This window comes from Nilaparvata lugens, chromosome 1 (assembly GCF_014356525.2).
Source record: "Nilaparvata lugens isolate BPH chromosome 1, ASM1435652v1, whole genome shotgun sequence".
Taxonomy (NCBI): domain Eukaryota; kingdom Metazoa; phylum Arthropoda; class Insecta; order Hemiptera; family Delphacidae; genus Nilaparvata; species Nilaparvata lugens.
The window spans coordinates 96,110,994-96,138,791 of NC_052504.1; the positions used below are offsets into that span (position 1 = coordinate 96,110,994).

At 34.7% G+C, this 27,798-nt stretch overlaps 2 protein-coding genes across 4 annotated transcripts in view; one reads left to right on the top strand and one right to left on the bottom strand.

Moving 5' to 3' along the window:
* LOC111054031 (actin cytoskeleton-regulatory complex protein pan1) overlaps positions 1–13,977 on the top strand; it is a 41,274-nt gene extending 27,297 nt beyond the window's left edge. Inside the window, exons 10-13 of one of the 3 annotated variants that reach the window (XR_005570362.1) lie at positions 2,700–2,854; positions 7,156–7,398; positions 11,691–13,550; positions 13,600–13,977. Coding sequence is in view for 2 of the 3 variants with exons in the window: in XM_039419680.1 (XP_039275614.1) it covers positions 2,700–2,854; positions 7,156–7,398; positions 10,117–10,419 (701 nt within the window). In the remaining variant the exon portion in view is untranslated. Of the gene's footprint in view, positions 1–2,699; positions 2,855–7,155; positions 7,399–10,116; positions 10,451–11,690 lie in introns of those variants that run through there. The other 2 variants (XM_039419681.1, XM_039419680.1) reach the window with 2 other exon arrangements.
* A 4,178-nt stretch (positions 13,978–18,155) lies between these two features.
* Positions 18,156–19,333, bottom strand: LOC120349467 (mitochondrial GTPase 1-like). The gene has a single exon (XM_039419682.1). It carries the CDS (start codon positions 19,161–19,163, stop codon positions 18,183–18,185), a length of 981 nt encoding a protein of 326 aa, XP_039275616.1. The 5' UTR covers positions 19,164–19,333; the 3' UTR covers positions 18,156–18,182.
* Between the last annotated feature and the right edge of the window lie 8,465 nt (positions 19,334–27,798).

Here is a 27,798-nt window from a genome sequence, read left to right on the forward strand (position 1 = left end):
ATTTTTTCACGCTATTATTTCAAAATTCTAAACTCAACAAACCTAAAACTCAATTCATAAATAGAAAACAGATCAGACGACGCAAACACAAGCGGTGTCTCCTACTTGCATATTTAGCGCGGCTTACGTGAGGCCGCTTTGTTTTTGTTATAAAAACTAAGTAAGGCCACAAAGGCGAATCAGCTGATGAAAAATCTTTAAAATACGTGAGCATTTGCTCCAGAGTTCAGGAGCATAAGGTAAGAGTATAAGGTAAAGCTTATTCCCGGTGTAGCTGACGTCATTTTATATCCAATCATCTGTTTTAAACAAATAAGTTTTATAAATTGCAAATAGGTGTTAAAAACCTCGGTTGGTGGCGAGGACGTAATCTAGCTGGCTGGCCACTGCGCACACATTTCATGACCCCTACCGTTTTCATCTAAATACCGTGATACAGAGTATCCCACAAAAGTTGTAACAGCTGAATATTCAGCAGATTCTTTATTCATTCAGACAATACGTACATCATCAAAAATGATAGGGCGAGAAAAAATAAGGTAACCTTGTGCTATTCCTCTCCCAAACTTAGATAGTCCGAAATAGGTTATTCATGATTATTCATGGTTATGAAGTTCATCTAAATACATCAGTTGTACTACAAGAATTATAGGTTTTATTATTTTATTTTATAATTTCACATAAAATCACACAACAGAGCAGAGCTCCAATGTTGTATGAAATGTCACAACTATTATAAATGGAAACAATGATAACAAAACATGAATAATTAATTATAAATGATACCCTATAATATAGAGTACTAACAGTAAACATACTGATATTAGGAAGTTGTCTATTTTCTTTAGGGCTACTTTTGAATATAAATGAAAATATAAATCTGAGCACCCTTTTTAAATTATTTCCTCACTACATGTTTTCGGCTACTAATGCTTTTTTCAAGTGATTGGAAATAGTATATTACGCTACAAGCACAGAAAGTTAGTGTTTACGGTATGAGGATAGTTTTCCTTATTACGGGAATATGTTATCCGAATACCGTAAACACCTTTCTGAGAGAGTCGCGTACGATATTTTTCGCCACACTACAGGTATAGTTGACGCCAAAAAGTTAGGCGGTTTCGTGGGTCTTTTGTGCGTTTCAACAGCTGATGTTGTCAAGTAGAGTTGTCATCTAGCTTGGCAATAGATAGATGCATTGCATCAGCTGTGAGTAGGTAACAGCATGTGACCCACGAAGCCGCCTAACTTTCTGGCATCAGCTATATAAGAATAATAAATTGAATAAGAATGTTTTATGAGGGGGGGGGAAACTTTGATGTCTCATATCTCAAGAACCAGACGTCGTAGGGTACTCAAAGTGGGGTGGAAATTTCCGATCTCACCCTCCTGAACACAATGCACCATATGGCACAGTTGTCCAAACACATTTCCAAAAAGCGGCCGGAAAGGGTACTCCGGCCTAGGCCGGAAAGAAACCTGTTCTGACGTCAGACGAGAGTAGTCTGCAATGTCTTTCAGATTTACGTACGGACTGGAAAACAGCTGCTTTCTTTGCAGTGTGGCGAAAATAAATAAATATTACTATTATTTCCAATCACTTGAAAATGGCATCAGTAGCAGAAACATGTAGTGAGGAAATAATTTAAAAAGGGTATTCAGATTTATATTTTTATTGATATTAGCATGCTATAGAGGAAATTGAAATTATTTATAGATGAAATTTGCAACAAAAAATTTCCTTTTGAACAATTAATTACGACATAGCAGGTATTTATATAAATAAAAGCTATTAGCTTCTACTTACATTAGTGTAGCGCTTTCGGACGCTAGGCCCTTCATCAACACTCTTTATTCGCTCAAGATATACAAAATATTCACAAAGTTCACTTTCCTGTCTAGAGCTACTTGTAAAGTATTTACATACAAATTAAAAATCAAAGTACCCTTTTCAACATATATTTTCATCATTCACAATATGTTTCAACTTCAACATTTCACTTGACAATGGCTTTGAAGTTGTCAGATGGCTTTGAGTGTTGATGAAGGGCCTAGTGTCCGAAAGCGCTACACTAAAGTAAGTAGAAGCTAATAGCTTTTATTTATATAAATACCTGACTGCTATGGTGTCGTAATTAGTTGTTCAAAAGTGATTATTTAACAAGCAGTCCGTAATGGAATCAAACATTGAAGAAAAAATGTCTGTTAAAATTTTCTTATATCGACCTTAGTTTTGGGGATACATAGATTTTACTTTTTCTTCACAACAGGTTTCAACTTCAAAGCCATTGTCAAGTGAAATGTTGAAGTTGAAACATGTTTTGAAAGATGAAAATATATGTTGAAAAGGGTACTTTGATTTTTAATTTGTATGTAAATACTTTACAAGTAGCTCTAGACAGGAACGTGAACTTTGTGAATATTTTGTATATCTTGAGTGAATAAACTATTTGATAATGCAGCAATGAAGTTCAGTTATTGAATAAAAGCATTGTCATTATTTATTATTGTAAGTTATTGAATAACTTACAATTGCTAGTTGTAAGTAATTTTCAAGCAAATGCTAGGATTCGAGTCAGCTCTATCAATTCTTATTTGTATAGCTAGAACCAATGATTAAATGCTAGTCACTAGATTCTAGTTGTTATTCAATCGATTTAATTCAATTAAATTGATTAATCGATGTGTTTGTGTTTCAGCATCATCATCTTCAGCAGCCAGTTCGGGGGGCATGAGCCCCAACTCGCCCAAGCCCGAAAAGCGGCAAGCCAACTCCCCCCTTCCGCGGCCACCCCCTGAACCTCTCCTCGGTCCCCCCGCCCCCCCTGCTGCCGTGGACGACATGTACGCCAAGGTATGTACATTGAATTATTTTCAAATTATTGTACAATTTTCCAATGATCTATTATCTTATTAATTCACGAATTACGCATCAACATGTCTGAACTGCTGGACTGATTGGTGAGCACTTTTTCACAAGGAGGAGAGCAGAGTCCCTGTCATGATAAGTATGACGTCATGGATACATACAGGGTCTGTATAATAAGTAACCGGACTGGCCTCAGGAAATTTTTTTATTGGCAAAATATGTAAAATTTTTCATTAGATATCTCCAAAGTAGTCCGTTTTGGAGTCGATAACACGCTGATACCGGATTTTCAGATCCCTGAACGCTCCCTGGAAGTCGGCAACCTCTATGCTTTCTAGAGCCCTCGTCGTAGCTCGTTGAACGTTTTCCAGAGTCCCGAACCGCGTCCCCTTAAGTTGTCTCTTGATCTTGGGGAACAAAAAGAAGTCCGGTGGTGCCATATCCGGGCTGTAAGGAGGATGTGGTGATGTTACCCTCGACTATTTGGCCAACTGCTCGGTGACGAGCAGGCAGGTGTGCGACGGAGCATTGTCGTGATGGAGTTTGTGCCACCCGGCCAAACTGTAAACGACCAGTACTACAGAGAGGTGCTCCGTCGACTAACCGCCCGGGTTCATCGAGTCCGTCCGGGGATTGCCGATTCGTGGATCCTCCATCACAACAATGATCCGTCGCATTATTTATCCACTTTCAGCACCATAACATAAACAACTCTTGCAAGATGAGACGCCTTCAACAACTATGTAAGCTAATGCCTTCACCAAATATATGATGGTGGGAAAAGAACTACTATATGTAATATGATAAAGTAAGATTAAAACTATTACCATCAGATTGGGTGGGTGTAAAGATAAAATCAAAGGGTGACCAATCTACTATATAATTTAATAAATCTTTAACATATATTTACATTAAAACAATCAAGATTACTTTATTATAAAGGAAACAATATTAAAATGAAATTAATGGGGAAACTACTCGCTGCTGCTAAAGATACAATCTTTGTGGTTATGGAAAATATAAAAAGAAAACTCAAAAAGGATAACACCTACCTTTTGAAGATGGCTTCCCCCTTTGGCATTCACTGGTTGAAACGCGACGTTAATTATTAGTTAAAAATCAAAATAACTGATCTAGTGGAATGGGTTCAGATCCAGTCTTATTTCAATAATACAATTCTCTTTAAACTGCCCGAACTGCGACAGGAAAACTATATTATAAGACAAGAGCAAAATCTATCCTTTTCACCAGAACAGCCGGACTTTACTCACAGTCCTAATGAACGAACTCTCTCAAAAGCTAATTTTTGGGTATTAATATAAACTCAATCAATGCCAAACGTGAAAGCCATTTCAAGTGCATATTTCTATCTGTCGCACAAGCGGCACGTTTGTTATTATAGTGCGGTCCACGTTATAATGACAGTATTTGATCAACTTTGGTTTTGCTATCCTAGTTTATCATTCGACAAAGCCGGTGGTACTATCCTTTTCTAGGTCCACAACGATGCCAATTATGTTTTTGACAGTGTAGAAATATAATGAATTAATGCCGAGAATCGGTATCGCTATTCTTCTATCTTTATCCTCTGCCATTATAACGTGGACCTCACTATAGAAACAGAGAGAAGCTAACGTTAATATTGACAACAAATAAAATAAACAATTTTTCTGTCGATGACAAAGATTCTTCAAAGACAAAATACTGTTTATTTAACTTTTAATTTAAAAACTCTAAAATCCTGATCAATATGAGATAAATATATGACTCATATATATGTCCCATATGACCAGGTGACAGATGTCAGTAGGTCAAGTTTTCAATTAGACCCTTGAGGAGCACGCCCCCCCCCCTGGAGTTCACTCATAAAATACAAACTACATGGATAATCTTCATTTAAGTTTAAAAGTATGAGTATAGTATAAGTATAGTGAGGTCCACGTAATAGTGGTATTGGAGAAAGATAAGTGAACAGCATTGCCTATGCTCTGTCTTGTCAGGCGTTCTATAGGGGATAGCTGATACCGGTATATCTTATGTAATATGAACGGTTCTTGTTTAAATTAATTATAAATGATAAATTTATGCGTCAAAAAATGTAGTTTTAAATGATTAAAAATATTGCATTTTCATAAATTGAGATTTGAGATTGAATACTTTGTCATATTCACTACATTTCTAAATTGTTGAAACACGACCTGGCAAGTTACTGAGCTAGTAAAAGATGGCGCTATCTGCTTTGTGAATGCCAAATCGTTATCGGTTGTTGACTTTGAAGAAAGATAATTAACCGAATATTTCATCTCAATTATGAAAATGTATTATTAAATCATGAGGAAATATAGTTTCTTGACAAATGAAATATATCTGAGATATAGTTGATCATTATTAACAAGAATCAGCAGTTAATAGTAAGCTACATCAGATATACTTTTATCACAGCTATCTCATATTGAAGTCGTCGGTAACTGAGAATCAGCAACCCTGTAGTCCTATCATTTCTACTGAATCTATACCGTGAATTTCACTATAGTAGAATAGAATAGAATTTATTTGTAATCAGGGCCATGCCCTATATACAAAGAGTTGAGTACATAGTATTCGTTTGACACAAAAAAAAAAACAAATTAGTTTGACACATATAATTAGGCTATTATTATTTAGAAATTGAGTCCAAGTGTCGGTTTAGCCTGTGGTACTTGAAATTAATGACCTAATTCTAACAGCTTCTACTCAAAAATTATATAAATTATTCATTTTTACAACAGTTGAATTTGACAAAAGAACCATAACTTTATCTGAATCCATTACAATATTTCTAATAAGTTTGCCAATGTAACGTTTTCTTGCGTCATTATACATGGGGCATATCAGTAAGAAATGTTGTACCGTTTCGTCGATTTTAAGATTGCAGATTGGACAGAGCTCCCTGCAGTTTATCCAAGTACCCTTCCCCTCAAGAAACAAGTAAAAGCATGTGTCACTGGCTAGTCTCAGTTGGGAAACACAGCGGATTTTGGAAAAAGCCAACTTGAAATTCAGTTGTTCACCTATTAGAAAATTTGGGTTTAAAAATGTGTACCTGGGTAATGAATGAGAATCAAGGGCCCTGCTAACATCTAAATTGAATAAGTTCTCGCTATGCTTATCTACCAAATAAGTATAAAACGTTTTTAGAGTATTCAGTTCTATCCCGTGATCGGTCCACAGGTTGCTCGCTGAGGCATAACGGAATTGACTCCTTACTTGATATTTAACCAGTTGTATTTGAGTTTTGTGTCTCTGACCCTACCATGAGCTAATTCTTGTCTCATAATTTCATAGCATTTTCTTGGGTATCTATTGACTGGCTTTTCTAATAGTCGTATTAACCAATTCAGAGCTTTTCGAAAAACTATATTAACCAGTTCAAGGTTACCTGTCTCGATGCGAATCGCCCAGTCAGGAGTACCCTTATAAAGGAATAGCAAGCTCTTGAAAAATTGACACTGGATTTTTTCCACTGGCTCCATGCATGACAACCCCCACACTTCAGAGCTATACAATACCCCCGGCAACAAAATAGTGTTAAACAGTTTTATTTTACTCTCCCAGGAATCAGACTTGGCCTGAGCTAAAGCATATCTGATAGCTGAACTAATACTTTTCACCTTAACACACAATGAGGAGCAAAATGAGTTGTAACGACCTGAGCTACAGAATTCAACGCCTAAATATTTATAGGTTTTGACAATTTCTATTTTTTCCTGGCAATAAGAAAAGGGCAAATGCTTTTTCAATTTTCCCTTGTGAAAGGGGATCACTTTTGTTTTTGTAGTATCTACCCTGAGCTGCAAACTCTGACAATAGGCCTCCAGGCATTTCAACTTTTTTCGCATATCTGAAGGGCTATCTGCCAGAATTACAATATCATCAGCGTACTGAAGCATCAGTACATCGAATTGACCATTCATAGTGATACCCACTAAGCCTTGACTTCTGAAATATCTTTCCATGTCGCATATGTATAATGAGAAAAGCAAAGGACTGACTGAATCTCCCTGTAAGACGCCCCTCTTATGAATTTCACTCTAGTACACAATGTAGAAAGACGTGCTCCAGCGTTTTACCTTCTTGGATGTTCCCATATAGTAAAGAAGGCAGATGAGGGTTGATTGAATATTTGAAATACATGACTATGATGGCTTTATGTAAAGCAACAAGTCTTGAATATTTATTCGAATCTTGATAAATAATTTATCAATTTATTGTTATGTATTAAATTTATCATTTAATAATTTATTCAGGTGATGAAGAAGCGGCGCTCGAGTCAGTCAGTGGCCAGCCTTGAAGAGGCGGCCTTGTCTTCCGGTGACATGCTGGCCAATGCGGCTCGGACATCGTCGGGCTACGAGCGCCTCTCCCACGACATCCTCGCCAATGCTCCATCCTCGGGCTACGAGCGATTGGCCTCCCCGCCGACCAGTTCGGCTGCCGAGCCCAACTACGAGGAACTCAAGCCACATGATCCGCTGCCCTCCGCCATTGAGGTATTCATTTATTTAACAGGCGCTAGCCCAAAACTTTGTGTGTTCCTAAATTGTGTCGTACAAAAAGTTTAAAGTAGGGTTTAGTTAATATCACAACAATTTTCATTTCAAAAATAAATAACTGGAATACACTTTAGAATTTACTTTTGTTTATAATTAACGTTTAGGCTTTAGGCTTATAAGTAATTCTGATTTTGAATTTTGATAGAAAAGCAAAATCATAAATTATAAACACAAACTCTTGAAAAATTCTAAAAATTGATAATTTGAAAAACTTTTGAGTCTAGAATTCAAACATGTTCACTTAAGATATGGTTTGACATAAAACATTTATTAGCTAACCAAATATAAATTCACTAAGGTGGGGTTTATAATTTTGATAGAAAAGCCAAATCATAAATTATAAACACAAACTCTTGAAATATTCTAAAAATTAATAATCTTGAAAAATTTCGAGTCTAGAATTGAAACATTTCCACTAAGATATGGTATGACATGAAACATTTATTAGCTAACAAATATAAATTCACCAAGGTGGGGTTTATATTAGTCAAGTTTTTGTGAATTCAAGGGAACTTCAAAGGAAGGAATTCAAACCTTGAATTCACTATACCAAAGTAACCCTTCTTCAAGTTGATTCAAACCTTGAACCATCAAGTTTTCTTGAATAATTTAGGGCCGGTTTTCGAGCTAAGTTCTAGACTTTAAACAGCTGGAGTAAGAAAATTTGCTTCCCGAAACGGGGCGTAGTGTAGTAATTATTGTCAAAGTCACGTTTGAATTAAATTTCAAAAAACTAGAAAATTAAACACAAAATAAAATAAAGAGAAAATATTGTAAAGTTTCAGTTATTTTTAATTATTTAGAAATTTTTAATTTCGTCAAAGAAAAACGTTCCCAATTATAGAAATGAGAAAATAGAAAACTGCGACAACGCCCCGTTTTGGAAAGCTAATTTTCTGACTCAAGCTGTTTAAAGTCTAGAACTTAGCTAAATCCCAAGCTTGGAAGCCGGCCCTTATTAGCTAACCAAATATAAATTTACTAAGGTGGGGTTTATATTAGTCAAGTTTTTGTGAATTCAAGGAAACTTAAAACAACAAAACCTTGAATTCACTATACCAAAGTAACCCTGATTCAAACCTTGAACCTTCAAGTTTTGTTGAATCATGTAGATGTGTATTCACTTTACCAAAGTAACCCTTCTTCAAGTTGATTCAAAACTTGAACTTTCAAGTTTTCTTGAATAATTGAATGAAAAAGACTAAGAAATTGTCAAAAAACCACTGATTTATTGATTATTAGAAAGACGTGCTCCAGCGTTTTACCTTCTTGGATGTTCCCATATAGTAAAGAAGGCAGATGAGGGTTGATTGAATATTTGAAATACATGACTATGATGGCGTTATGTAAAGCAACAAGTCTTGAATATTTATTCGAATCTTGATAAATAATTTATCAATTTATTATTATGTATTAAATTTATCATTTAATAATTTATTCAGGTGATGAAGAAGCGGCGCTCGAGTCAGTCAGTGGCCAGCCTTGAAGAGGCGGCCTTGTCTTCCGGTGACATGCTCGCCAATTCGGCTCGGACATCGTCAGGCTACGAGAGACTCTCCCACGACATCCTCGCCAATGCTCCATCCTCGGGCTACGAGCGATTGACCTCCCCCCCGCCGACCAGTTCGGCTGCCGAGCCCAACTACGAGGAACTCAAGCCACATGATCCGCTGCCCTCCGCCATTGAGGTATTCATTTATTTAACAGGCGCTAGCCCAAAACTTTGTCTGTTCCTAAATTGTGTCGTACAAAAAGTTTAAAGTAGGGTTTAGTTAATATCAAAACAATTTTCACTTCAAAAATGAATAACTAGAATACACTTTGGAATTTACTTTTGTTTATAATTAACGTTTAGGCTTTAGGCTTATAAGTAATTCTGATTTTGAATTTTGATAGAAAAGCCAAATCATAAATTATAAACACAAACTCTTGAAAAATTCTAAAAATTGATAATTTGAAAAACTTTTGAGTCTAGAATTCAGACATGTTCACTTGAGATATGGTATGACATAAAACATTTATTAGCTAACCAAATATAAATTCACTAAGGTGAGGTTTATATTAGTCAAGTTTTTGTGAATTCAAGGAAACTTGAAACAACAAAACCTTGAATTCACTTTACCAAAGTAACCCTTCTTCAAGTTGATTCAAACCTTGAACCTTCAAGTTTTCTTGAATCATGTAGATGTGTATCCACTTTACCAAAGTAACCCTTCTTCAAGTTGATTCAAAACTTGAACCTTCAAGTCTTCTTGAATCATTTAGGGCCGGTTTCCGAGCTCGGGATTTAGCTAAGTCCTAGACTTTAAACAGCTGGAATCAGAAAATTAGCTTTCCAAAACGGGGCGTAGTCGCAGTTTTTATTTTTTCATTTATATAATTGAGAACGTTTTTCCTTGACGAAATTAAAAATTTCTAAATAATTCAAAATAGCTGAAACTTTCCAATATATTGGAAAAACGTTTCCAATTATAGAAATGAGAAAATAAAAACTACTACTACTGTTATAAAAACTGCGACTACGCCCGTTTTGGAGAGCCAATTTTCTGACTCCAGCTGTTCCAGACTTAGCCAAATCCCGAGCTCGGAATCCGGCCCTTAGATGTGAATCTATAGTGAATCCACTATACCAATGTCAACCATTTCGGTTTTCAGTCGAACTACGCGAAAGTTAACAAGACGCGCACTAAGAATAACAACAACAACAACAACCTGAAACCGACGGTGGAGCCGGCATATGCGAGTTTGTCGTCGGCGGAAGTTGACGGCGGCAACCAAGACCCCGACTACGAGAGTGTCAGCGCCACCTCGCAGCATGACCCGAACTACGAGAGCCTCGAGAAGACTGACAGTGAAAACGATCCGCCCTATGAGAAGCTGCACTCCACTTCCTCGGCCTCAATTGATGATGACTACGAAACTGTGTTTAGGGTGGAGGGCCGTGAACGTCACACGTAGCCAAGTTGTAAAATAAATGACTATAATATAATTTGAGGTGAGACCAACAAAGGCTGAAGTGACGATGCCTCGCGGTCTTCACCGCAGCGGGGTTTCAGTCGACAGGGCAGGAAGCTCTCCGATTGGCTGATTGGGTTGGCGCATCTTCTTGTCCGACTGAAAAACGCTTCGTGTGGCTTGGCCCTAAGGTGGCTAATGTCGCATCTACATGATGAATGACCGCCGGCTAATTTGTGTGATTTTGTCATCAGAACAACCCACTAAATCGATTGCAACCGAAAATTCGACGCCAGGTAGGGTGGCCCACGGTATATAGAAGACTGTAGGTGTCACGCGCATGTTTGTGCTAAATTCTCGGTGTAGCTGACGTCATTTTATATCCAATCATCTGTTTTAACAGATAAGTTTTCTTGAATAATTGAATGAAAAAGACTAAGAAATTGTCAAAAAACCACTGATTTATTGATTATTAGAAAGACCGGTTTCGGTTATTACACCATTGTCAATCTCTGATAAACTATAAACGGTTATATAGTAAACAGTTTACTATTGATAATTAGAAAGACCGGTTTCGGTTATTACACCATTGTCAATCTCTGATAAACTATAAACGGTTATATAGTAAACAGTTTACTATATAACCGTTTATAGTTTATCAGAGATATAGTTTATTAGAAAGACCGGTTTCGGTTATTACACCATTGCCAATCTCTGATAAACTATATACGGTTATATAGTAAACTGTTTACTATATTGAGAATAGAGATTGACAATGGTGTAATAACCGAAACCGGTCTTTCTAATTATCAATAAATCAGTGGTTTTTTGACAATTTCTTAGTCTTTTTCATTCAAGTTTACTATATAAACTGTCAAAAAACCACTGATTTATTGATGATTAGAAAGACCGGTTTCGGTTATTACACCATTGTCAATCTCTGATAAACTATAAACGGTTATATAGTAAAAAAGTAAACTGTTTACTATATTGAGAATAGAGATTGACAATGGTGTAATAACCGAAACCGGTCTTTCTAATTATCAATAAATCAGTGGTTTTTTGACAATTTCTTAGTCTTTTCCATTCAATATGATTAATTACCACAATATCAACTTCTCAACTACACAACAAGTTTCTTGTATAATGTAGATGTGAATCCACTTTACCAAAGTAACCCTTCTTCAAGTTGATTCAAACCTTGAACCTTCAAGTTTTCTTGAATCATGTAGATATGAATCCACTATACCAATGTAAACCATTTTGGTTTTCAGTCGAACTACGCGAAAGTTAACAAGACGCGCACTAAGAATAACAACAACAACAACCTGAAACCGACGGTGGAGCCGGCATATGCGAGTTTGTCGTCGGCGGAAGTTGACGGCGGCAACCAAGACCCCGACTACGAGAGTGTCAGCGCCACCTCGCAGCATGACCCGAACTACGAGAGCCTCGAGAAGACTGACAGTGAAAACGATCCGCCCTATGAGAAGCTGCACTCCACTTCCTCGGCCTCGATTGATGATGACTACGAAACTGTGTTTAGGGTGGAGGGCCGTGAACGTCACACGTAGCCAAGTTGTAAAATAAATGACTATAATATAATTTGAGGTGAGACCAACAAAAGCTGAAGTGACGATGCCTCGCGGTCTTCACCGCAGCGGGGTTTCAGTCGACAGGGCAGGAAGCTCTCCGATTGGCTGATTGGGTTGGCGCATCTTCCTGGCCTGTCGTACCGACTGAAAAACGCTTCGTGTGGCTTGGCCCTAAGGTGGCTAATGTGGCATCCACATGATGAATGACCGCCGGCTAATTTGTGTGATTTTGTCATCAGTACAACCCACTAAATCGATTGTAACCGAAAATATGTGGTAGGGTGGCCATTTATCCACACTTACACCATTTTTATATTCACAATAGGACGACTATCAAGTATTGCCAACATGGACCCGGTTGCACAAAAGCCTGTTAGATTTTAATCATGATTAACAATGCCACGATACAGAGAAGACTTTTTGGAAAGAAGGTTTCTGTGATTGGGTCTCTTTGCATTTATTGACGGTTAAAAATTGAAAGGTTTTTGTGCAACCGAGCAACTAGGAAATTACCTCTCAAACTTTGCTAACCAACGCTCAAACGAAACAAGATTTTAAATTGCATTCATATTACCACACTACTTTAACAGATGTTTTATTTCGAACAGTGAGTTAACTTACCATCTTTAGCCAACGGCCATACATTTGTGGATTTAAATTAATGAGCCAAAGTATGGCCTCGTCTTTTTCGTTATGCAACTTTTGTATTATAGTCAGTCATATGGGCTGGCATGAAAATGTTGCACAATTGGCAACACTGATATGTTGTCGAAGTCTCAACTTGTATGTATATTTTTCTATTGCCTACCTCTATTTATTATGTTCTGTTGAATGAGAAAAATGATTGTTAAACTATTGTCACATATTACTATTATTGTTATGTAGTTGTAAACCTTTATGCATAATTCAATAATTATGATAGATTAATATTTATTTGATAATTTTATACGTAGTTCAAGAAAGTTAGATTTCTCCCCGTAATTAGTTATTTATGATTAATAGTTTTTCTTCATCACAAATTTTGTGAACAAGTTGTTAATTTTGTTATTAGTTTTTAAAAGATTATATTATTATGTAGTATCCTATTGTGTAAAGTTCTCTATTCAAATCAAAATAAAGTATTTTATAAAATGAAACAATCTAAGATAATGAAAAAAACTTGAGTTAACAATTATATGTTAAAAATATGACACTTCTTGATAATGGATATCAAATCATATTCTTTTAAATTAATAATTTTAGTGCCAGTCGCGCACTTTGATATCTTTTCCTGGGTTATTTTAGTTATTGTAAATTGAGAATTTCTTCTTTCAAATTCAGCTTTTCCTAATTCAAGGATTTGCTAAATTCGTATTAGTTAAAAGGAAACCTGCCAACTTATTTTATTACAATATTTGCAGATATGAAAAATGAATGAAGTTACTTTTGTATATAGAATACTCCTATTTATTTTTAGGGCTACTGAAATTATAGAAATACAATAAAAGTTATCAAGTACCCTTGTATTGTATCACAACACAAAAGGTGAAAGATAAAAAGGTACTTGAACCTTTGAAACGGTAACCTTCAAACTTGAAACCTTGAAAAGGTAACTTATATTGTGTTTTGTATATAGAAGTAGCCTACACTTTTCAAGGGTGATAATACTCTTTCAGGAACAGAGAAACCCCCGATTTTCAAAACTTAATCAAATTGAAAAAAAAAATTGTGGCACATTTTCAAGTTTTTATAAATGCTATCACCACGGAGTAAATAACTAAGCCTAATGTGTTCCTTCAGTGCTATCACAATGTATTGCCTCGCAGTCTGATACAACATGTTGCAAGGTTTAAAAAATAATTCCAATGTGTTAAACAAATTGCAAGGATTCCAGAAGCGTTAATGCTCTAACTTTTTATTTTATGAACCTTAGCTCAAACTGCTACAATAACTGATCAATTGACTCGCCTATAATTCACTCACAATATTTTCAACAAAAAACTCAGCTAAATAATTTCAATTAAAACTCTGGGCTAATAATTTACCACTGGAATGACAAAAAATATCACAAATACAAATATATATATATATAATATATATATATATATATATATATATATATATATAATATATATATATATATATAAAATAAATAATTTTCAAGATTTCTGCACGGATGACCGTGAAACGACTGAATAGTTTACCTGTCCTACATTTTCATTTTATTTTATTCAAACGTTGGCATTTACAGTGGTATTGTTCAACCCCAAATGTTACCTTCAGTTTTGTAGTTCCTTTGAACTAAGTTTGTAGAAACAGTTTTGTTTCATTGAAACTAATCAATTCCATTTTTGCATTATATTATTGTAACTTTATTGCATTTCATTTGTCTTCCATTTCTATTAATATAATTTTAGCGAAAGATCTAGTTATATATTCAGTAAATCTTAAATACAGTATTTTAATTGTTTGAAAATAGCGATAGTGTTGTAAGGATTTTTATTGTAATTTGTTTGTAGAAGCAATATTTTTATCAAATTCTAACTACTCCCTCGAGAACTCAAAGTTCTTCACAAGTATTATTACACTCTTTATGTTTTAGTGATGTATTTCTTATTTATTGCAGCTATATTGTTGCAACAACTACTTATGATATTTTATTTTGTGTAGTAGCAGGTGTGGTTCTCTAGATATGTTTGGTTAGATATTAACCATAATTCCCATTACCCTGAACAGTTCAATAATAAATGGTTCATCCACGATAAGACTGTTAGTTTATTAGTTTTAACAAACTTTGCTAAGCATTTTAAGTTATACAAACTTCTTCCATTAAACATAATTTTCTATTTTTATTGAAGAAAATAGATTACTGTACCTAATCAAATTTGTTATACATATTGTGAGCCAAATCTGTTTACTATTATTATAACTTGATTTTGTATGGTACCGTTTATAGGGCCTAAGAATTGATTTCATTTGATTTACAACCAAATCTTCACTAGTTGGCTTCAATTTTTTTTCTCATTTCTGATGGATGTAGTTTTCAATAATTACGTTCACCTGCCGTAGTCATTTAGCTTTGTGAGAATGGCCGTTTTCACACTTGCCGATTCCGGGACGATACGGCACGGCACGACAGGACAGTAAGTTCTCCGATTAGCTGATTGGGTTGACATCATCCAATCATAGGGCTGGTTTCCGAGCTCGGGATTCAGCTAAGTTCCAGACTTAGTCAGAAAATTAGCTTTCCAAAACGGGGCGTAGTCGCAGTTTTTATGATGATCTTTATTTTCTCATTTTTCTAATTAGATACGTTTTTCGTTGACGAAATGAAACATTTCTAAATAATTCATAATAGCTGAAACTTTGCACTATTTTCTCTTCATTCTATTTTGTGTTCAATTTTCTAGAAATGTGAACTGCGACTACGCCTCGTTTCGCAGAAACGCCAGAAAATTAGCTTTCCAAAACGGGGCGTTGTCGCAGTTTTTATTTTCTCATTTCTATAATTGGGAACGTTTTTCCTTGACGAAATTAAACATTTCTAAATTATTCAAAATAGCTGAAACTTCACAATATTTTCTCTTTATTTTATTTTGTGTTTAATTTTCTAGTTTTTTTGAAATTTACTTCAAACGTGACTTTGACAATGACTACGACTACGCCCCGTTTCGGAAAGCCAATTTTCTGACTCCAGCTGTTTAAAGTCTGGAACTTAGCTAATTCCCGAGCTCGGTAACCGGCGCATAGAGGTTCCTGAGAAGTTGTGTCGTCCCAGAACTGTTGAGTGTGAAAACGACCAATCGCATGACGGTGTTGATTTCAACCATTCAACCTTTGAAAATTTTGCCGTTTCAATCAACGTCCGAAGTCATACGATTCACAGTTGTGTTTCTGTAGGCCTACTAAAGGCTTTAATTAGGGTAGCCTACATTTGTGCGCTCTCAACGTGAACATACCTAGATGATTCTAATACTTGGTGCCGGTTGCTCAAAAGCCGGGTAAATTTTAATCGTGATTAATTCCACGAGAACCGTCTTATCAAAAGGCCTTATCTGATTGGTTCTCGTAAAATTAATCACGGTTAAAATTTTACCGGCTTTTGTGCAACCGGGCCTTATTAATTTAATAGAAATTCAAGTTGCACTAAAGATAGTGAGTTTATTGTCCAATCACAATTAATCAGTTTTCTATAATGGGTCAGTATTTCAGTAGATATTTTATGCATTTGCACTTGTTTCTATACTTCTGTAACAATTTTTGATAAAATAATTATATTATAGTACCAACATATTATAGTAAGGCGGGGTGCACAACGGAGAAACGCATTTCGTGAAGTCCTTTTAATGAAACTTGTTTCATGCAATCCGTTTCACTCACACATGCATACAAAAGAAAGTTTCCTGCTCTTATCAGTCGATTGCGAGCAACTTTCGTTTCACGTTTCCTGAAACTTTTTTCACGAAACGCGTTTCTCCGGTGTGCATCCCGCCTAAAAGTCATCCCGACTCAAATCTTGAATTGAGTTATGGTACTTGAGTACCGTTCAATTGAGTGTTCAAGGTTTACTATTGTGAATCTAGTGTTAACATTGAATATTAATTTATTTATATCACTATGAGAATAGTTATATTGATTTGAATTGGTAATAAATATTTATGTAATGCATTTTATTGTACAGTAAATTTACATATAGAGTCAAAATAAATATTTTTTTATAATTAACATTGAGTGTATTTGTCATCCTTCAACCGGACCTATTCTTACTTTCCTTGCCCTATTACCGTAGGTAAGGAAAGTATTGCTTTCCGAAAAAAAATTAAGGTACCCCAATTTCTAAATTTCTATACGTTTCAAGGTCCCCTGAGTCCAAAAAATTGTTTTTGGGTATTGGTATGTATGTATACCAAAATGTTTGTGTGTGTGTGTGTATGTGCGTCTATGTACACGATATCTAATCTCCCAATTAAAGGAATAACTTGAAATTTAGAACTTAAGGTCCTTACACTATAAGGATCCGACACGAACAATTTCGATCAAATGCAATACAAGATGGCGGCTAAAATGTTGTCAAAAACAGGGTTTTTCGCGATTTTCTCAAAAACGGCTCCAACGATTTCGATCAAATTTATACCTAATATAGTCATTGATAAGCTCTATCAACTGCCACAAGTCTCATATCTGTAAAAATCTAAGGAGTTCCGCCCCATCTATGCAAAGTTCGATTTTAGATTCCCAATTATCAGGCTTCAGATACAATTTAAACAAAAAAATTCAGGTGGAAAAGATTGAGCATGAAAATATCTACAACATTGTTCAGTAACATTTTCACCTAAAATTGAAAATAAGCTCGGAATTTGAGATAATGTGATTATTCAATTGCAAACCGTTGCAACTGATGATTCTATTAATCATTCACTATGAAGAGATAGCAGACCTCGTGTGTCTCCAGCGTTATTGTCCTGTCATCAGCTGGCTTAGATCTTGGAATAGTAGATTTGAGATGCGCGGGAACACTAGCATCAGGTGATCAATTTTCATAACGGCAAGGAAAGTTATGAGAGTGCGCCACACCAGATTTTTTTTGTTGTTGTCACTTTTCTTTTGAGATAGATATTAAACTGTGCTACTTTTCTTGCGGAGGAACTAATTTTAAGAAACTTATACAATATTCTATAATGATAGTAGGCCTAAATAATGTAATATATATAAAAATCATCCACAATATCACATCTGGAATTTATGATATTCTGCAGCTACTAGGTACTCTTATGCTAAGCAAAGTAGAAACCTAAAGATATACCTTGGTATAGGGCCTATACTGTCCTATATTTCACTGTTTGCTCAAGCCGATAGTTCACGTAGTTGGTTCTTCTTCGTCAAGCTATCTAACGCTGGTTGTCTCTCATACTGAGCCGTTTTACACCGTCTTCCGAGAAGTTATCGGCTTGAGCAAACAAAAACAATCTTGAAATTTGGAACATAACGCGGCACGCCCTATAACATCTATCATACATTATACGTTATGGTACCAATGAATACTTTTCTTCTCTTTGGTTAAAACAATCAGTTAGGTCTTTACCAGTTTAGGTAATTCTGCTATAGGCAAAATTAGAACAAGAGAACTCTTCAAAGAACTGTGTTTTTCTTAGTTAAATATATTTATTTATTACTATAAAACATTTCCAATAATTAACTAAGCATGTGTCCATCCAAAGTAATTTCTCCGAATATACCTCGTCGGAAAGCGTTCACAAAACTATAAGCTGCTTTATCAGTATCTGGTACTACGTTGGATCCATTATTCCAATTGTGTTTTGATTTTCTAAAATATTTTTTAGCAATTGCAGATAGAACTAAGACTTCATCAATGTTATCCGATGGCTCTTTCAAGTCTAAATAACTTATATAGCAGTAATTATTATTCTTATTTAACCAATACAATAGATAATCAGCCATAAAATGGAATCCAATATCAGTGTCTTTGAAAATAGCGCAAAGAGCCAGTTTCATACCAACTTCTACATTGGGAATGGACGGTTGGAGAATTCCTGGCGTGTCATAAATGTAGATTGGAGGAGATTCTAAGATTTTTACTCTTTCACCTACAGCCTTGGTGACTCCTGCTACAGCACCTACTTTCACAGCATTTGGTTTTTTCATGTTTCTATTTCTCAAAGTGTTAATTAAGGATGACTTTCCTACATTAGGCACACCAATAATCATAGCTGTAAATTCTTTTTCTTCGGAGCGATTGAACCGATTTGATGATGAAAAAATGTTCACCATTTCATGAATGATACGCTTTACACCAGCACACTGTTGATCTTTGGAGTTCGTATAAATTACTCTTGGAGAGCCCTGAGATTTTAAGGCGTCCGCAGCAACATCGTAGAGATTGGGATCAGCAAGATCCATTTTATTTAAAACTAAAATGTGGGGTCTAACAGAACAAATTTGCTCAGAAAATCTGGGGTTTCTCCCAGATAACGGAATTCTGGCGTCGTGAACTTCAATAATGCAATCTATATTTCTCAGTTTTTTCTGCATATCTATAAAACCGGTGTACATGTGTCCTGGATACCAATTTAGAATAGACTTATCAGGTAACTTGAAAGATGATCGAGTTTGAAAGTATTTTTGATACTTGAGCACTGACGTTAAGTTCACCATTATAAACCGCACTTTTACGTTACAAAAAGATGATTGACAACTAAAAGTGATCGAAGATTAAAGAGTTTATTTTCTGAAAAAAAAACAAACTAGGCTACACCACGTTCCATTTTAAACTATTACATTATTAATAACACTCACTATCTCACTAATGACTTAGAGCGAGGAGCCAAGGTTCGAAGACAAATGATTGAGGTTATGTTTACTTATGGTTCCTGGTAGGGATGGGTATCGATTAATGGGAGTTATCGATGGTTTTGAGAAATAATCGATTATTTGATGTCGGACATTAATCGAAGCGTCGATTACTCTATATTGATTAATCGATAATAGATATTTTGAAAAATGATTATAGAGATTGAGATTTCAAAGTAGAAAGTACCTAGTGCGGTCCACGTTATAATGGCAGTGTAGGAAGATAGGAGAAAAGGGTTGCCAGATCTCAGCCTTGCCACCCAAACAGCTGATACTGGTATATCTGATGAATTCAACTCTTCATTATTGTTGAAAATAGTTAATCATATTTTTATTTGTCAAGAAATTATATTTTTTAAAGATGTGATAATAAATTTTCATGATTGAGATTGAATATTCTGTCAATTAGTTGAATTTCTACATTGTTGATAAACGATATGGCAACATCGCAATGCATGAAAGAGATAGCGCCATCTGCTTTATTGATCGATAGACAAAGATAGCAACACCATTGCAAATAACACACTGCCATTATAACGTGGACCTCACTATAGTTGTTATACAAGTAATAGGCTATTACTGTTTCAAATATGTTTCAATATATATTTTATAAATATTCGATCACCAGATAAATTCAATGGTATTTTTAAACTAGTAGTTCTGTGAACAGTAGACCTCGCGCTCATTGAGTTACATTGACCTGTTGTTATGTTTTCTCAAAAAGTAATAAATAATTTATCAATTAAAAATATCTAGAAAAAATCCTAAATAAACATATAGCTTTCTGTCCTATATCGTACCGTGACGTGTCGTCCCGGAATGTGAGTGTGAGCGCTGTTATCAGGTCTGGCTGCAACTGTCTACAACGTTGATGGAAAGATACAATATTTTCAAGATGTTCGATGTTTTTGAACGGGTAGTATTATAGTCAACTGTCTACTAACGTTAATGGAAAGATACATTTTCAAGATGTTCGATGTTTTTGAACGGGTAGTATTATAGTCCACTAGACAGCTGATTTATGATGAATAATTCTATAGTCTGATTCTTAAGGTAATATTGGCGTATGAAGGAGGCTCCTTTTTCCTTTTATATTATCCTTGAAATGCAAAATTTCCAAAAACCTTGTATATACGTCGACGCGCAATTTAAAAAGGAACATACCTGTCAAATTTCATGAAAATCTATTACCGCGTTTTGCCGTTGTGGCGTGCGTGGCGAGCTTGACAGTGCTCTCCAGTAGCGCTGCCACCACCAGGTTTTTAGGGTCCTGGGCCCTGCTACTTTTATAGGATAATATTATTAAATAAATACGCAAATTCACCAAAACAATCTCGTTCTATTGAAAAAATCCATAACAAACATCTATACTCTCTCTCTAAACATAATCACTCCTCAATCACATTACTAAAAACTACATCTCACTATCTCACGCACAACCTTCCTCTAGCGCGTCTCGGAACGTTCTCCCCCTAGTTTCGCCTCTACGCGGTCATCACTCTCTCAGCTCACCAGTTCAAAAGTCCAATTTGGTGGCCTGAGTGATGACTCCGCTATTCTAATAATCAATAACCTATGAGAGCGGGGTGTTTGAATTGTTACACCGTAAATGCGCAACATATAAACATTAAGAGAAATGCCAAACCGTCGACTTGAATCTTAGACCTCACTCCGCTCGGTCAATTAATAAAAAAAGTAGATGATATGCTTTAATTTTTCTTTTAAAGTTATAGGCCTAGGTAAAGTTGGTTTTAAATATTATAATTTGTGATAAATTGAATTAAAATCAATGAAAGAATATTATTTATCATTAACAAGTACTCTATTGAGAAGAGTGTAAGCCATTCGTCTGTGATTATTACTTACATAAATATTTTACAGCTTCCTTAATTGGAATAAACCAAGAATTGCAGTGCAAGTGCCTGGTTATCAATTTTCATAGGTATGATTTTACAGGAGCGGCGATATTTTCCTAAAACATGTATTAATTTTAAGCCGCTCTGTCACCCTACTTTTTCTGTCAAAACATCTTTATCATCGTCCCTTTTCCCTTCCCTTGAATAAGGAAGAGCCAGCCCTATAACCACCTCTAAATTATAACAATAGACAAATGATTAAATCAACCTCCTTATAGCCAGCCCTAATCACCTCTAAATTATAACAATAGACAAATAATGAATGACTAAATCTCAATGAATTTATTTACAAACTAAAAGCTATAACGTACCTAAGTTTACAATAATTGGCCTCTTCTCAACACCCCTTATAGCCAGCCCTCTTCTTCTTACAGCTCAATCGTTTGATTGGTTGGCAGCCTTCCATCTAAATCTGTCCATTTTGCCACTCTCTTCCATTGTACATAGCTCATAGCACCCATATCCTTTGTCATTTGTCTTAAATATTGTAGCCAGACCTAACCACCTCTTAATTATTATTATAGACAAATGACTAAATCAGCCTCATCAACACCTCTTATAGCCAGCCCTAACCACCTATAAATTTTAAATTAACTGAGAAATTGTCAAAAACCACAGATTTATTGATAGTCAGAAAGACCGGTTTCGGTTGTTACACCATTGTCAATCTCTGATATAAACGCGCAATGACTGACAGTTCATCAGAGATTGACAATGGTGTAACAACCGGAACCGGTCTTTCTGACTATCAATAAATCTGTGTTTTTGACAATTTCTTAGTCTTTTTATTTAATATGAACAATTACCACAATATCAACTTCTCAACAGAGAGTATAGAATGTATACATTCTAGAATGGTAGATAAAATGATTGATAGAATTTATAGGTACATCCTCACTGCTTCTCAACTACACAAAAACTGAAAGCACCTATGAATTATTATAATAGTCATATACGACTATAGTGAGGTCCACGTTATAAAGGCAGTGGATAAATATAGACGAATAGCGATGCCGATATTCTCTGCATTAATTAATTATACTTCTACACTGTCAAAAACATAATTGGCATCGTTGTGGACCTAGAAAAGGATAGTACCACCGGCTTTGTCGAATGATAGACAAGGATAGCAAAACCAAAGTTGATCAAATACTGTCATTATAACGAGGACCTCACTATATTAATAATGAATCACAATGACTATAATCACAATGAATTCGGATTTGTCACCATGGAACATGCGCAATTGAAAACTCAAAATATACAGATGGATATTGTATTTTTTCAATAATTATTAAATAACGATGAATAATATTATTGTTATTGAACGAAAATCGAAATTAAAATGCTGTGAACCACACCGAAGACTTCAGCTCACAGTGTTTAACTTTGGATTTTTGTTTAATTATAATTGAATTATCAAAATATACGTTTTTTAAGGGTGTCTGTGTGTATTATTTGAATAATAAAATTCCAACTTACTGCAGACGAGTCACATCAGTAACAACCTAGGTACTTCATTATTGCAACTAGCGAGTAAAAAACATATTACATATATTTCTAAAAACCATAGAACTTCTCATTTCTCAAGTACATAAGAATATACACAGTAAATATTGAGTAAACTGCTGTTCAAAAACTGAGAGGACTTCAAATATATTGAAAGATTGGTAGCACAAGTAGTAGGTAGAGAAATAAAACTTTATCAAAAATCTGGTGTGGCGCACTCACACAACTTTCCTTGCCGTTATGAAAATTGATCACCTGACGCTAGTGTTCCCGCGCATCTCAAGTCTACTATTCAAAGATTTGAGCCATCTGGTGACAGGGCAATAACGCTGGAGACACACATGAGGTCTGCTATCTCTTCATAGTGAATGATTTAATAGAATCAACAATAATTTGCAATTGAATAATCACATTTTCTCGAATTTAAAGCTTATTTCAAATTTTAGGTGAAAATGTTACTGAACATTAATTGTAGAGATTTTCATGCTCAATCTACTGCACTTGATTGTTTTTGCTCCAATTGTATCTGAAGCCTGATAATTGGGAATCTATCTGCATTGATGGGGCGCAGCTCCTGAAATTTTTACAGATATGGGACTTGTGGCAGTTGATAGAGCTTATCGATGACTATTTCAGGTATGAATTTGATCAAAATCGTTGGAGCCGTTTCCGAGAAAATCACGAAAAACCCTTTTTTTGACAACATTTTCGCCATTTTAGCCGCCATCTTGAATTGCATTTGATCGAAATTGTTCGTGTCGGATCCTTATAGGGAAAGGACCAAATTTCAAGTCATTCCATTAATTGGTAGATGAGATATCGTGTACACAGACGCACATACACTCATACACACACACACACGTACAGACCAATACCCAAAAACCAGTTTTTTGGACTCAGGGGACCTTGAAACGTATAGAAATTTAGAAATTTGGGTACCTTAATTTTTTTCGGAAAGCAAAGTAAAGTAAAAATAAGTAAAAGTAAAAGAAAGCAAGGAAAGTAAAAATCTGATGTGACGCACTCACACAACTTTCCTTGCCATTATGAAAATTGATCACATACAGACCAATACCCAAAAACCACTTTTTGAACTCAGGGGACCTTGAAACGTATAGAAATTTAGAAATTGGGGTACCTTAATTTTATTCAGAAAGCAATACTTTCCTTACCTATGGTAATAGGGCAAGAAAAGTAACACAGTAAATATTGAATAAACTGCTGTTCAAAAACTGAGAGGACTTCAAATAGATTGAAAGATTGGTAGCACAAGTAGTAGGTAGAGGAATAAAGCTTTCATCAAAAATAGAATACAGTCAGCAGCTGGGACTTATTCTGTGTTGGCTCTGCATTTGTCTCTGGGCTGAATGAAGAAAAAACTAGGCCAATGCTATACAGTGAGATTCACTTAAAATTGTCAGCATTATTCCAATTTAAAGAGCCTGAACACTTTCCCATTCAACCAATGCCGGCAGTTTCAAGTGATTATCACCGTTCAGAATTTGAAAGTTCAACACCGAAGAGACTGCTTTCAATAATATTGAAGCTGAAGCTTTTCGACTTGATTAACCAAAATAGAATTATGTTATAGAAAGAAAAATAAAAATCTTAGTACCCTTTTAGAAATATTTAATCACAACATGTTTCGGACATTGATGCCATTTTCAACTTGAAAATGTTGTGATTAAATATTTCAAAAAGTGTACTAAGATTTTTATTTTTCTTTCTATTTCTATAAAAGTAGCCCTATACAGAAAAGAGATAAATCAAATTATGTTATATGTAGGCACAACAAAACTCAATAAAAACTATTCATATTCAGTTTGCTAGGTAATTTGATTTGGCTGTATAGGCCTACTTTGATACATATAGTTTAAATAATTATTATTAAACGAAAATCCCAATTAAATGCTGTAAATTGCCCCGAAGACTTCTGCTACTGCAAATATTGACAACAGGGTAAAGAGCTATAAAAAAAGTGAGGTCCACGTTATAATGACAGTATTTGATCAACTTTAGTTTTGCTATCCTTGTCTATCATTCGACAAAGCCGGTGATACTATCCTTTTCTAGGTCCAAAACGATGACAATTATGTTTTTGACAGTGTATAAATATAATTAATTAATGCAGAGAATCGGCATCGCTATTCTTCTATCTTTATTCTTTGCCATTATAACGTGGACCACACGAAAAATTTCATGGAAATTACATGGAAATTCGATGAGCGCTACTATACAAAAATTATTTGTCATTCCCGGGCTGACAAATATTTTTTTTATAGTAGGTAGCGCTCATTGAAATTCCATCTAGCTGTTTACCCTGTTGTCAATATTTGCAGTAGCAGAAGTCTTCGGGGTGATTTACAGCATTTAATTGGGATTTTCGTTTAATAATAATTATTCATTAATTAGCATTTGAACAAATGCAACTTTCAATTTATTTCCCTGTAGAAAGTTTAAATATTTTATTACTGTAATTAGAAGTAGTTTTAAGTCCATAAAATGTTTGTATAATATATGCACTCTGTAGGCCTACCGGTATGAAAACTGATGAAAAATTATAAGCTATGATCAAATATCAGTTTTGTATAATTATTCCTATGATTTATTTTCTGATAAACAAATAGCCAACTAATTTTGTAATGAAAGGTATTACTAAATAATTATATTCAAATGCTTAATTAAGACAGTGTTGCTGATATAACATTTACAATAAAACTTTCTGTTGAACTGAAAGGCTGGATATGTCAGGTAGCCTATTACTTTTGCTGATTTTTCTTTGAAAAAAAAATTATAAGCTATGATCAAATATCAGTTTTGTATAATTATTCCTATGATTTATTTTCTGATAAACAAATAGCCAACTAATTTTGTAATGAAAGGTATTACTAAATAATTATATTCAAATGCTTAATTAAGACAGTGTTGCTGATATAACATTACAATAAAACTTTCTGTTGAACTGAAAGGCTGGATATGTCAGGTAGCCTATTACTTTTGCTGATTTTTCTTTGCTAGTTATTCTTCTGAAAAAAGGTTCGTGAATATTACCAACGTAAAGCAACGGGAAAATACAATGTAGGATAAGGAATCAAGCCTTCAGCCTGAATAGCGATATATTCCCGCTTTACCAATCAAATATTAAAGTTTGGAGACTCACTAAAAATTTCAGTATTTATTTATATCAAAAGTAGCACCTTGATGTCTTTACTAGCTGTATAGTATGCTAGGTACCCTATTTTTAGTGCCAGGGTACCTTCTGAAATGAATATGTTTTTGACAGTGTATAAATATAATTAATTAATGCAGAGAATCGGCATCGCTATTCTTCTATCTTTATTCTTTGCCATTATAACGTGGACCACACGAAAAATTTCATGGAAATTACATGGAATTCGATGAGCGCTACTATACAAAATTATTTGTCATTCCCGGGCTGACAAATATTTTTTTTATAGTAGGTAGCGCTCATTGAAATTCCATCTAGCTGTTTACCCTGTTGTCAATATTTGCAGTAGCAGAAGTCTTCAGGGTGATTTACAGCATTTAATTGGGATTTTCGTTTAATAATAATTATTCATTAATTAGCATTTGAACAAATGCAACTTCCAATTTATCTCCCTGTAGAAAGTTTAAATATTTTATTACTGTACGGTAATGAGAAGTAGTTCCAAGTCCATAAAATGTTTTATAATATAATATGCACTCTGTAGGCCTACGGGTATGAAAACTGCTGATGGAAAATTATGAGTGATCAAATATCAGTTTTGTATGGTTATTCCCAAGGTACCTATAGAATACCGTACATTACCTAGAATTCACTCTAGGTACATTGGTTATATCCTATGATTTATTTTCTGATAAACAAATAGCCTACTCATTTTTTAATGTAGGTAAGGTATTTGTGAGTACCTACCTATATCAACGTTAGCAGACAGATGCTGTCTACTAAATATATTCAAATGCCTAATTAAGACAGTGTTGCTGATATAACATTTACAATAAAACTCTGTGAAAACTCTCAGTTGGTCTGAAAGGCTGGATATGTCAGTTATTTCTTTTCCTGATTTTTATTTGCTGGTTTTCTGAAAAAATGTTCGTGAATATTACCAACGTAAAGCAACGGGAAAATACAATGTAGGATAAGGAATCAAGCCTTCAGCCTTAAAAGCGATAGCCAAGTTTGATGTATTCCCGTTTTACTAATCAAATATTAAAGTTTGGAGACTCACTAAAAATTTCAGTATTTATTTATATCAAAAGTAGCACCTTGATGTCTTTACTAGCTGTATAGTATGTAGGTACCCTATTTTTAGTGCCAGGGTACCTTCTGAAATGAATATCTTATTGAAAGTAGATATAATATATTATTGTAAATATTTTTGGACAATTTGAAAATTTCAATAAAGGCTAGAAAAAGTTTTAATATTATGTTAGAAGTGGAAATGTATTTGAAGTTAAAATATACACATTTTATTGTGAAGTAAGATTATTAGGTACGGTACACAAATAATGCATGTAAATGATTCAGTTACACTACCTATATTTGTATTCGCAGATTATTTATTTATGCTAGCCTACAAAAATTTTTGTGAGAAGCAATTTTTAAATTTCTTTAAAGTTTTCAATCTCCTAAAAAAATCACGCGAATCATTTAATCAATGTGTTGATTGAGTCAGACAAGAAAGATTAAAATCTCTTAAATCATCAAAGAAAGTACCTAATGATGAAAGTGAAATCTTAAATGAGGACAGTAATGAGGTGGGAGGGAAGAGTGTGAGGAGTGAGTGAGAGAGAATGAAAAGAGGAGAAGAGGGGAGCAAAAATTTTGGCACTTACAAATAGATCAAGCGAATGCTGAAGTGGGCCAATCACAAGGATGGATAGCAATGATGGAAAGCTTTTCTCGATCAATGGAAAAATTTTCTGCTTCCAAACTGAATAAATTATTAAATAAATACTATCATCATGGAAAACATTTTTCATCGCGTTTTTCCTCTCAGCAGGGTTTTATT

Coding starts and splice junctions, on each gene's coding strand:
- LOC120349467 (XM_039419682.1), bottom strand. CDS start 19,163: ATGGTGAACTTAACGTCAGTGCTCAAGTATCAAAAATACTTTCAAACT.